General features: G+C 36.6%; 1 protein-coding gene across 9 annotated transcripts in view; it reads left to right on the top strand.

Annotated features, from left to right (window-relative positions):
• The window catches only part of PTPRD (protein tyrosine phosphatase receptor type D), a 685,849-nt gene that overhangs the window by 271,212 nt on the left and 401,219 nt on the right, over positions 1 to 13,418 (top strand). For all 9 annotated transcript variants that reach the window (XM_077148194.1, XM_077148192.1, XM_077148196.1 and 6 more), the window contains exon 2: positions 8,666 to 8,832. In XM_077148194.1, coding sequence (XP_077004309.1) covers positions 8,748 to 8,832 — 85 coding nt within the window. In that variant the 5' untranslated portion in view covers positions 8,666 to 8,747. The remainder of the gene's footprint in view (positions 1 to 8,665; positions 8,833 to 13,418) is intronic.

A 13,418-nucleotide genomic window follows, 5' to 3' on the forward strand; every position in this document is an offset into this window, starting at 1 on the left:
ACAGAAAGTTTGTGTGCTTTATTATCAAGTCACTTAATAATGCCAACTGCTTTTGAAAAATAGCCATTGTGCATCTTCATTTCTTCTTTCAATATGGCCGTGTTGCCCTCACAATTGTTATAATAAAGTGCACTCAGGCTGGCATCTTTCCACCTGGATAACTATACTGTATGATTCTTAAATTCTCCATCTTACGGATTCCTTCCTCCTCCTGATCAGTCACCTTGTATCCTTGCTAAAATATAAGCAAAACAAAACAAAAAACCTCCATAAAAGAGAAATTGATGGGAATATACAAATCATATGCCTCAGGGTAGTATAAACATGTGTCTGCATGTTATTAATTCAGTTACTAACATTTGAGAATTAAAAAAATCTATTTTTGGTTAATAATTTCTACTTCTACAGAGCACTATAAACTCTTTGACCCTATGATACACAAGTACTTAATAATGGGTTACTGAGTTAAAGGTTGACCTGTGAAGAGTCTTTGACTCATGAAATAAACTTACATTCGTGAATTATTTATCTGTTAGAACAGTGACTCTCAAGTCCTTTTATCTAGTGATAGCCTTCCATCCTTCCTCCCTACACCCCACCTTTAAAGTTTCCTTCCCCCTTCATTTGTGCCAAACTTATTGTCCCTCAGCTAGTTAAAGGAGAGAGCTTCTCTTTATTAATTCTCAGAATTAACCATGACCTCATGAAAGTCTGCTGTCTCTGTTTTAATGAGTCAGAGATAGAAGCAGAATGATATTGATCTGCGTTCTAAACTTCCCTCTGAGACAGAACAACTGGTCCATCATGTCCTTTTCCTTCCTTTGTTGTCTCTTAGTTGAGGGGGTTACCCAAGATCTGTGTTTTCTGATGTTTGATAATCTATGGTTCCATTCAAGGAGTGGGGGAGATTTTTTTTAAAGAAGGTACTAACAATAAAGAGTACAATATAACTGGATAAAATGAATTTGCGGGGTAAGAGAGAGGTAGTCTGTATTTTGAATATCTATTATTGATATTTGCACGCTCGATATTTCCTTAGGTTATGTCTTGACTTGGTTTAGTAACCACTTATTTGGTTTCTCCACACAAAACCTAATTCCCTTACTATGTGAGTGGCTAACAGAATTTAAAAGAGATATGCACAGGCTCAGTCCAGAGGATAACACTGAAAAAAATTGAAAGATAGGGCGGGCAGCGGTGGTTCAGTGGCAGAGCTCTTACCTATGTTGGAGACCTGGGTTCGATTTCCGGTGCCTGCCCATGTTAAAAAAAAGAACGATAATATTCATTAATTCCAGTTTTCCCAGCCACTCACAGTGGCCTCTCACCATTCCACTTTCTATCTCTGTGTTTGGGGGTGATTTGAAAGAACAACCCTTGGAACTGCATATTCCTTCCTGAGCCTGAGTTCGCTCGGAGAAGAGCTAAGCTTCCATCACAGGAGAAGGGAACCATGTCTATTCGCTGACAGACATCAATGCAATGTCTGCTCCATTTAACAGAGTCATTCTTTTAATTGGCAACAATATTTATGTTGCCTAAGTCTGTGAACTGGATTTCCCATAAGGCAAGCCAACTTTAGTTCTAGCTTAGGGACAAAAAAGGGAAATTTGGGTGTGATCCACAGTGTTTTGACTTCCATGCCCAGAAACTAAAATCTGTTTTGTGTTTATGTATTAGAACTGTGCTGGAAACACTTACAATTGGTGAATTTAGAAAATAATGTACTAGAAATAGACTTTGAATTTTTTTTTTTTTTTTTTTTAATTTTGAAAATTTCCTTAACATTAATGAGCCGTTCTAGAGAGTGTTGCTCAACCTTGGCAGTGTTATAACTTTGGATCGGGTAATTCTTTGTTGTGGAGGGCTGACCAGTGCATTGTACAATTAGCACACTGCCATTAGCACACCCTTTCCATTGTGGAAACAAAAAAATCTCTCCAGACATTGCCAGTTCTTCCCTGAGAGTGGGGGCAGAGTTGCCCGTGGGTGAGACCTACTAGTTTAGGAGTTTGATCACTCTGAGGGTGGAGTTATTAGATACAACATCTGTGACTAGGTATTTGTCCAGCTCTAGTAGTGAAGTATGTAAAATGATTAAAAGCCCTTCATCTAGTCTTACACTAATCTTCAGGGGGAAAAAAAATCAGCGCTTGGCTAAAGGCGCAGTGGGTTAAGTGAATATAAAGAAATTGCATTTCATACTAAATAAGTAAAATATACCATGTAATGTAAGACTTTATTTCCATTTATGAATGAAGTGAAAGGGATACTGGGGTATTGATGGAAATAAAATAGACATATCAATAAAATATGATAATATATTTTGAAAAGTTAAATATGTTTAAATAGAAAATATTTTGCACACTTTAAAAAGAAGCCCCCTTTGTAATTTATAAGATAATGGAGGGAAAGATCAGTTATCCTGATTGAATGATGGTTTCACGTTGATTTAGAAATGCATCCAAATCAATAAAGAATAATAGACTCTTTATTCTGTCGTTTGGGTGGGTAGTGGCTGGGTTGTATATGGTCTATACTTTGTGAAAAAGATGAGTTCCTACTGATTTTTTTTTAAAAACTGTTTTTTTTGAAGAATGAAATAAGTTGCATAGTCCCAGCATGTTGGACAGATTTGTATTTTCACTTTTCTACTCCTGGATTCCATTAGTGTCACATAAAATTAAATAGAATTTTTCACATGTAACAATCATGTAAAAGAAATTAGGTGCTGTTTTCTAAAGCTGCCCTTCTTACCAACTCATAATTACAGCTTCATTTGCAAGGGAAAAAATAGGCAGGCAGGGAGATGAAGATTTTTCTCCCCCCTTTCCTATTTTTCCTAATTGTTCATTTTTTTATGGCACACCTCATGTTTACCTCCCAAAGGAGAAAGAGGTTATGAAAATTAATGTCAAATGCTGTTTCTTAAAGTAAACATTAATGTTCACCTCAAATGGGTGAAATCCTGTAGATGTATAGATGTTATCCATAGTAATTTAGAAAGTGAATCATGCTATATAAAGTTCAGACCAATAGTTATTGGCTTTTCTCTCTATGTGTTGGAACTAGCCATTCGAAAGTGTCTTTTGAGGTGTTGATGTTGATAAGAGCTGTTTTGCGCTTACAGTCTTATAATTCAGTTGATTTATCCAAAGAATTACTGTTTGTGCCCACTAACAGTCACTTGGTATCTGCCTATTAAGCTGTTGACTAAACCCAAAATGAGAAGATTGAATTATTACTTTGTATTTATATATAATATCTCATAAGCTGTCTCTTCATTTTTCCAATTTACTGTCATGAAAACATGTTTATTGAAAAATCAGGAAAAGTTTAGAGCTTTTTATATGGTATGCTATTACATGAAAGTATAGTTTTAAGGAATTTTGAGAGTCTCTCATGAAAATACTTCCTTCTGTTGCTTGGCTGTGAGTATTTTGTCCAGAAATACATTATGCGCATCTATCCTTCAGTGTTTTATTTAATGTAGTAACTGTCTTCTATTGACATTTTCTTACTCAGCAGTGTTTTCCATAATTGAGATAGAAGTTTTTATTGTTGTATATATTTACAAATGTGTTTGCCATATCCTTTACATTAATTTTGATTACATTAATTTGGATTAATTTGGTGTGGCTATTTGGTAAAAAGTTCACAAATCATTTCACACAGGTGTTTAGAAATGCGCTTGCCTTACATGCCTATACAACATGCCATGTCTTTGCTGCCAGTTCCCGTTTGTCTTATTCCAAACATGTTTTCAGTTGTGAAAAATTCAACCCTTGCAGCTATGATAAGAAAGACCATATTTAATATATATTTTCCCTTCTAATAACAATATTTCTATTTGGACATTTTCCAGTTATACACTTAACCACTTATTGATTCTCCCTTAACATTCCATGAAGTAGTTTTAAAAATGAATTCTTTTTTTTTTGGCAGACTAAGAGACAGGGATGGGCAGCGAGTGAGTCCAGTGTTAAGTGAGCTTCCCCGCATAGCACAGTGAATCTTTAGAGGCTGATCATTAGCAAGCCAGGAGCTATAAGGACTCACAATTTCCCCCTCATTGTCTTGGTCTACAACCCAGAAAATGCAAACCTTGTGTATAGTGTGTTGATCATGCTGTTAAAACAGGGAGCTGTAGTCTGTGCTGTGTACTGCGGTAGTCACTAGCCACATGTGGCTCTTTGGAGTTAAATTAATTAAAATCAAATAAAATACACATGTACTTCCTCAGTTGCACTAGCTACGTTTAAAGTGCTCAGTTGCTTGTCAGAGCTCTGCTTGCCAATATTGGACAGGGAAGATAAAGAACATGTCTGTCACTGCAGAAGGTTCTTTTGGACAGTGCTGGAGGATTCTGGTCGTATACTGCAATAAAATATTTAGAGGGTTCTCTTCTCTTGGAATAACAGCATGTAAAATGAAATACTGAAACTATTTTTCTTTTGCCTTCTCTCTTTACATCTTTGTGCTGTAAGTCTACACAGAGAGTAAGGGAATTCATGGAGAGCCCCCAACCCACCCGCACGCTTCCATCAGTCCCACACTCTCCGTTTCACCCAGCACATTTCCTCTTTGATCTGCTTTACAAATTGGAGCTTCCTGATAACACATCTTCTGTACAAATGGTTCCTTCTCTTAAATAATTGGAAACCTGTTCAAATAGATTTATGGAGGGCCTGGTTGGTTTGGGAAGTGGTTAACAAAAGTAACAGCATTTGGAGACTTCCATTTCCCGACACCAGTTTCCCAATATAATGAATATCTACATGGATTTATGCTCAAGTTAAATATCATTACATTTCTTGTTTCTCAGATGTCTAGAACTGAGAGTAAGGGTTTGTTATAAGACAAATATATCTGTTAGAGACAGTGGTGGTTTTATTTTAAAAGCTCCTATGGAGAACTTCTTTTTCTCTAATGCCTAATTCTTTCCCTTTCTCTTCTTGTTTTCAGAATAATAGTTTGGTTTCCCAGCTTCCTCCTAAATCATCCAGTGCAATTTTTAAAATTAAGAACTCATGAATTTTAATATAGTATGTTTCAATTCATTGCAGCTATTATTCTTTTTGCCACTCACATTTTCCCACATTTGACTGATGGGAGCATCTTTGCTTGGCCCTATTTTTAGATATAACCTAGTAGTCCCTGAGAAGCATCTTGCTTCCTGGTATGACAATATGTTCCAGACTCACTTTGTACATATTCAACTGAAAACCTACAATCAGCTGTTTCTCAAAGGGACTCTTGTGATATTTTTAAAAGAAAGAAAGCCCTATTTTGTTTTTTTTCTCTTATGTTAAGAAATACAGAAACGCATGTTAACAGTACAGAAAGCTGAAAAAAAGAAATCCTTCAGCATCCGTCTCAGTTTGAATATTTATATAGTTGATACAGAAAAGGTTTACACTGTTAGATTGAAAAGAAAGTTTGATAGGTGTCAATTTCTGTGATCTCTTAAAACAGTGATTTGTTAAGGATATTGGCCAAACGCACTCCTTATTGTTCCATTTCAAATTATATTACATGCACTGCATGGCCCTCTGAGCTGTTAGTGTCTCCAACCACACATGTACATAAATACAAAATTAAACTAGCTGTAAATCTACAAACATTTTGCTTTATAAAATCTTTGTGCTGGGAGAAATAAGAAACCAGAAAACTTTTTAAAAATTTTAATTCATAAACAGTTTATCTGTGTGTTCCTATTAATGAAAGACAAGGTATAAAGTATATACAAATCTGAGAGTTAGTCTCTGCTAAGAGCTTTGGACATATGCATGGCAATTTGTGATGTAAGCTGAAACATGGCACTTTTAATATCTAGTGACTCCTTTTTCTTGCCCTTTTCTTTGTAGAGGGTTTGGCAACCCTTACTACAGGCTAATGGAAACTACTTGTAATATTCATTCATTCTCATATTATTTGTACTTTAAATGTTTCCTTAACAATCCATTTCTCATTTTTGTTTTAAAATTTAAATTCCACCTTACTGATGTGCCAGTCAGCACTTCCCTTTTGTCAGTGTTTCCTTGTAATAAACAATAAACAGAGTGGAGATTGGCTGGGATGAACACATAGAATAAGTTTTATCTTCACACTTCTGATCTTTTGTTGTCTCTTAGCCAAGGATATAGTTCATTTAAGTTTAAATATGTATGTTCGTATCTGCATACATTTCTAGAATGATGGATCCTCTCACTCTTCCAAGTCCAGACTTAACATTTGTAGGTTCATTTGGAAGAATTTGTTCTAGTGGGAAGAAAAGCCAAATCACCCCTTCCCTGAGAGAGCATTTCATACTTCTCTGTCGTTGTGGTCGCACGGAGTCATTATGTAGCAGTTGGCTCTGATACGCTTGCACAGACACAAATTGAGTCAGACAGGGCTGATGTCTCCTGGACTTGGCTGTCATTTGAAACACTGGCATGAGGATGGGAGTGATGAAGAGGAGATGAGTGGGGGAAAGAGCTGATTCCTTTAGCACGTTTCATGTGAAATTTTGAGATTTTTAACATTTGATAGCTGTGGACTGCTTGATAAGTTGTTTTCCAGATGAGATTGATAACAATAGCGGATACAAAGTGGCCAGTTAGTTTTTGGTTTCGAGTAGTTGTATTTCAATGTATGAGCTAATTCTTCATGCCACCCAGAAATCTGTTAAAAAGAAAGCTATCTAGTGGATGGTAATTAGAATGATTTTCAACCTTCCTTTTATCTTTCTTACAAGCAAACCACTCATGCATAGTAATGAAAAAGATAATATCTTCTTTAATTTTCATTTTTATGCTCAGACTCAGTTTCAGAAAAGACACACTAGAGTATCTGTATTACAATTCTTTTTAAAGTACCTAGTATTTTAGTAGATTAACCTATTTCTGGATATCTTTAGTATTTCCTGTCAGTGATTCTGTATGTTTGTTTAAAATATCCCAATATACAAAAATTACAGTTTCATTTTACCCACCAATTATGATAATCATTCTCAAGTTTTTTCATTGATAGGGGAAGCCCTATTATTTGGTATACTCTATATTATTTTATTAAGAGCCTACTCTGTATAAGATTCTGTGTTAGATTTATTGAAGGTTCTATAGGAACAATTATTTATCACTTGAAGAGTTATGCTTCAAATTATTGCTTGGAGCCAATCAGTCATGGCAGTGCTTCCTTTCCATTCCCACCAGGACAACCATCACTCTTTTATGGCCTGTGTTACTTCTCACCTGGGACTCTTGCTCTGGCCTAATAACATGCTCTAAATCATCCCATATTCAGCTGCCTGTTAATCTTTCCAAAGCCTGCTCCCATGTTTTTTTTTTTACTCCAAAACATTAAACATCTATTTTTGTGCTTTGCTGAATAAAAGCTGGTTGACTTAGAGTGACACCGAGGTCCTCCGTGAATTTTTTTTTAAGCCTGGTCCTTTTTTACTTTGGCTCATCTTTTTGGTTCATTAATGTGCCCATTATTCCAACTCAGAGTGTGATCACTTGACCAGCAGCATCAACATCACCCAGGAATATGTTGAAAATGCAAATTCTTGGGTTTTACCCCACACCTACCAAATCACATTCTCAGGGTGATGCCCACCTGTCTGATTTCACAAGCCCTCCAGGTGATCACCTGGGAAGCCCTGCTCCACCCAATGAGGCAACTCACCTTTTCCACAGTGTCTTTTCCACTGCCATACACCTTTGCATGAAATGCTTGGGATGCCTTTCTCTCATCTTCTTAAAATCCTGCTTAGGCAGTCAAGGTCCAGCTTGAGCCACTACTTTTTCCATGATACCATTCCTGATCATAACTTTTATGGCATTGTTTGGTTTCGCTTAGTTGTGGTAATCATTTATTAACTTGTGCTAGTTGTCTGTTGCACCTGCTTTATTTTCCATGCTAAACTGAAACTTGCAGAGGATAGACTCCAATTCATATTGTAGCTCACAACATCTTGTGCTCAGTTGCAGTCTCTGAGACCTTGCACTCAGTAGGCTTCTGAAAATAGTTTGTGGTGCCTTGATTTTACATAGAAGGTTGAGAAAACTAAGCCCTTGCCCAGGAGGTACTTAAAAATCCTGTGAAATCAAAGAAGCTCAGGCTAACTATTGTTTTGACTTATTGAAGCCAAACTAGACTTGAATGTTGATGTGTCTTCAGGGAAGAAGCCAAATGTGCTAGTGTAAAAAATTCTAACCTCTACTATTTCACGGGAGAAGTTGAATCAGGCCTGTCATTTCACCTGGCATCAAGAAAGCAGCTTCTGTTATCTTGTCAATTATAGCCTTTTATCTGGCATGATGAAACTTCTCTAAATCTCTCTTATAAAACCACTGTGCTTTCTCCCACTGATGCATTCACATAATGTTTCATCAGAAGTGGCCAATTCCTTCTCCATAGCCTATTGCCCAAAAGGTGGCCCAATCAGTGAGTGAAATTCAAGGTGGTTCACTTTAGGGTGACCTGAAAATGGGAACAAAAAGTTAGGGCTTCCATGTTTTACTAGAGAAGCTGTTTCATTCCTTTGACAAAGGCATCACAGTTACAGATGTATTGTATATTTAATATGGTTTCTGTCTCTTAAGATGGGAAAAGGAGTGAGAAATCTAAATGTCTTTGTGTTTTCTTCTCCTTCCTTTCTCTTCCTCTCCCTTTGCAGGCTCTGAAAGTGTTCCAGCTGACATTTCAGACCGGACTGACTTGCTGTGGCTTCAGAGGCAGTGCTTCCAAGCTGCCCCAGCATGCTGCTGCCAAGCTGCAGGATGGTGCACATAGCCAGGCCACTGCTGCTGCTTCTTGCTTTCTTCCTTCGCGCAGAGGCTGAGAGTAAGCCATTCTCCCCTTCTCTAGGGGGCTGTGACTGTAATGAATGGTTTTGTTTGCAGTTGGCACCAGGCTGGGGGCCTCTGAATACGTTTCCTTTGGAAGTAAATCCTGAGACACTGTGGGATCCTCCTTGGCTACCAGCCAGTGTTTGAAAGAGATTATTGATGTGACTTCCTTACCGTTTCCTCTCCTTCTTAATGCCTCTTTTGTTGTGCATCTAACTGCCCCTACTGTTGTTGTTGTTTTTAATACCTCATACCAGCCTGGTGGCAACGATATTATGAGACCAGTGATACAACCCAAACAGAGGTTAACCGGTTGGTGGTGCCAATAAGTGAACATTATTCAGACCTGTTAGAAATTTCTTTAGTTTTGTGGCTATCTCTCAGTTTAGAAAAATACACAATGTCACATTTAGCCCAATTAAATTGCCAAGCCCCATGTAGCTGTCATAGCAGCTGTTCTAATATAGTCTCTCCGACAGCTGTTGTCGCATAGAGTATTCAAACAAATCAAGCAGAACTGACAACTTTGTGGCTGGATGGTCTTAGAGTGTGAGGAGAATTCTGTGGCATGCAGATAGCAAAGTTCACATTACCAGACTCAATTTATGAAACCGAGATTTGGTCACTTAGCTTGCCGATTAATGAGAAGATACTCTCTCCTTTGTAATTAGAAAATCACTAGATCTACCTTGTTTACATGTATTTCTTATTCCATCTGTACTATGGCTCTTTGGAAGAGATGGCACTAGAAATAGACATGTCTCAGTCCTGTACTCACTGGCATGTCTAGTTTCTTGGTATTGGTTTAGTTCATATGGTAGTTGAGCATTCTCTTTGGGAGTCCCTGGGTGCTACTAAAATTAATAACATCGACAGTTATTAAGTTTTCCCTCCAATGACCATTTCAGTGAGATTAAATTTGATTCATGTGAAGGATATTTTGAAGACAAGGATCCTATGTATCTTGGCCCTACTTATTAATTGCACTTTAATAGAAATTCCCCCAATAGTAGCCAGTTTCCTTGTTTAAATAGGAGCTCACTTTTCTAAAGAAAATTTTTTTCAAGAGTGAAAGAAATCATATTAATAATAAGGATACATATGGAATATGCATGTTTTAAGTACAGCATTCTCTGATAATAATGTATATAGTCCCCTATAGCATTTGGGAATATTGGTTTAAGGTGAAGCCGAGGAATTTCAAGGGCAGTGCCAGCAAACAATGAATTGGGAAGAGACCACATGTAAGATGTTCTTATTATATTAAAACTATTTAATATTGAATTGAATTTAAAGTTAAAGCCTAGATTTACTTCATTAAAAAAAAAAGGAAAGAAGCATATGGCTTTATTTCTCTGTTTTGGCTAGAGTGAAAAAGCAAGTTGTTTTACACTTGTTAATTTTTGGCAAAAGTGTAGTAAGACCCCAGGAACCCACTTTAGTATCAGATGGCAGCTAGAGATTTTCCTAAAATTGCTAGATATAATTATCATGTATCCATGAAGTTATCCTTCCAGATAAATAAAAGTGTTCTTCTGCTGAGCTGCTGCCCTGTTGCTGAATTTTTTTTGTTACAAAGCAATAGGCAGATGTCAAGATTTTAGCAAGTTCTTTTAAAATTGTTTTAAAGGAACAATTGGTGTCACAAATCTTCATCTTCTTTTCTTCCAGTTCCTCTCCTGCTTCTCCCTCTTGCCCTTGTTCTCCTTTGCAACTTCTCGTATGATAAAGTCCTACAAAAGAAACCACAGAGACCCTTCCTTTTTAGTAAAATTGAGATATTTACCATGTTATTTATTTATGTGGCGCTTGTTTACAAACTCAAGTTGTAGCCTGCCTAAGAATCTGTTCTCTCCTACTCTTTTCCCCTCCCATTTCTATTAAGAAGAGGGGACAGGCTTTTTTGGCAAATTATTTTGTTTAGTTTTGCCTTTATCTATGTAGCTTTGGTCAAAACTCTATTCCCTTTAATAGATTTATCTGGCACTGTTGAATAGCATGTGTGTCCTGAAAGTTCTTGGCAAAAGAGAAAAATTAGCCATATTTTTTATGTACATTTTAAAAGAAGAAGGAATGTCAATTAGTAACCTGCTGGAGGATATTTGCAGTATGTTAGAGGATGTGTTAAGATGGTGATACAATTTTAATCATGAGGGAAAAAAAAAAACATTACTAAAATGGGACCTTGATGATGATCTATTAAATTCTGTCTTTGCCTTCTATTGAAACACCGAAAAAAACAAGACATAAATAACAGTAAAGAAAAATGTGACTTCTTTACCATCACATAATTGTAATATTTCTCAAGCTTTCATTATTTGGGCCACTTGTTTATTTCACTTAGCCTTCTTTGGCACATCTTACTTTATTTACTTTCCTTTTGCCTAGCTGTGTTGGTTGTGTTTTCATCCAAGGGTTCAAAATTTAATAGTAAAACTACTAATGTTAGGGCCATTTGGAACTCTGAAACAATGTTTAAAAAAAAAATTACTCCCTCACCCCCCATCTATATAGAGGGCTATATGTAGCGTGGATGGTTGGAAAGAAGCCACTCTAGTTTATCATGTTAATTTAATGTGTTCAACTTTTTGAAATGATTAACTCCAAAAAAACTCAGGAATCAGGATTATAATCTGCTATGTAGAATGCTATAGCAAAGTCTTGGGTGTAATGTTGCCTTAGCTAGGAGAGTTTGTAAGCCTTGGTTCAAATCCAAGTTGAAAAATTGTGATAATTTAGCAGAAACTTACAGTCTTTGCCATTGCCAATTTAAAATGTCCTCTAGATTCCTACTATTAACCTTAAAAGGTGTTATGGATATCATTCTTTTCATTCCTATGTCTTGAATGCTCTAAATGATTTTGTTTGTATCTTGAATGTATGTATGGAGAGCTGTGGTTTCAGGGAAGGGGCTGTGTGACTTCAGTGTGAGTGCCATGTGTAGCTCTTCTTGTGCAGGGCCAACCAGATTTCTTTTTGAGGAGGACACTGTGCCATCTGATTGAGGGCAATTTGGTGGAAACATCCATGCAAACATCCATGTACATTAAATATGAATTGAGATTATGTTATATTAGTAGAATATCCTGGGCTGAATCTTTTTCTTTTGGTTGAGTTAGCATAATAGCTTCTGGTAGTTCTATTTATTTTTAACTTTAGTTTACTTACTTTTTCTTCTCCCCTTAACAAGATGATGACCAAGCACCTGCTATTAGCACCCTCTTTCATCAGACCACTTTCACTCTAATGAATTGCTTACAGTTTACTGTTACATTCTAGCCCTGAGTTTTTACTTGGCCACTATAATTGGAGCTGAGTGTTCACTGGCCTACTATTAGAAACGCAGTTCCGGATAGTTTAATTCTTCAAGTGGTTTAGTTCATCCATTTGCTTTTTTCCATTTTTCCATTTCAGGTGGTGAACTCTTCCTCATTTTCCTTCCTTATTCATAAGGAATCTTGCTGTAGTCACTACATACCCAGTAAATTTCTGTCCAGTCTGAAAACATTTACATTTTTTGTTGTTTATATCCAGAAGATCTTCTTTATTCCTTGGGTTTAGAGAACAGACTGGCATCTGTGAATAAGATAATCAGTTTGGCCTTAAGCATTTCCTGATGGGTCGCACAGAGTCTGGTTGTGAATCTGTTTGTCAGCTTGTAACCTGGAACAAGGTCCAGCATGTTCTTTGCCTTAGCTTCCTTATCTTTAAAATGTGAATGCTAGCAATGATGATGATTATGATGAGGATGGCATACCAACTCTTCTGTATTTGTAAAGATTATATGAGTTTATGTAAAACACACTGATTGGCAGTTGACATTTGTTAGGTATTCCATAAATGTTAGCCATTATTCTATCATTGTTTAACATAGCAAATATTTTTATTGGGCATTTATAATAGGTACTATGCTAAAATTCTTTTATTTGACCGACCAAATATCAGAATTTAAGTGGTTGATAAGCTGGGCTTTCTGGCAGCATTTTAGAGTCCCCACCTTGTTTCTCTATTAAGTTCTAAGCATAGCAGATTCTTACAAACTCTTGGCCCTGGGAATTAAACTTCCTTTGAAGATGAAGAGTGGGTGAGGGGAAAATTTTAAATTATATCTGCTTAGTGCTTTTCTCTTAGAATTACCAATTTAAACATAATTTTCCTTGGTCTAATGGATAAGGGAAGGTATGCCATCTTTCTGTTCTATTGCTTTTTTGTAATGCATTTTCTTGAGCTGCTCAGAGGGAGGATCTGTAGATAATTACTGTAACTAAAAATGCAGTAATGGGCCAGTGACCCAGAAAGCTGAAGATATGGAGGTGAGAATAAAGAGGAAGAAAGTAGGTGGCACATGAGTTATTCTGGGTGATCATGAATTATTCTACAAGAAAATAAACATGTTTTGAAGAAAGAACAAAAAATGGGATTGAAGGGCAGGGCAAATGGTTTCACTGGCATTTTATACAAATCGTTGTTAAAAAATAGCCTTGGTCAAGTAATGAGACTTTCAAAAATGAAGTTAGGAATGGAAAGATGCCTTTTCTGTGTCACTAAATGTATACCTTCCAGCTCGTAGAAACAGTTAAC

Source organism: Tamandua tetradactyla, chromosome 2 (genome assembly GCF_023851605.1).
Source record: "Tamandua tetradactyla isolate mTamTet1 chromosome 2, mTamTet1.pri, whole genome shotgun sequence".
Classification (NCBI taxonomy): domain Eukaryota; kingdom Metazoa; phylum Chordata; class Mammalia; order Pilosa; family Myrmecophagidae; genus Tamandua; species Tamandua tetradactyla.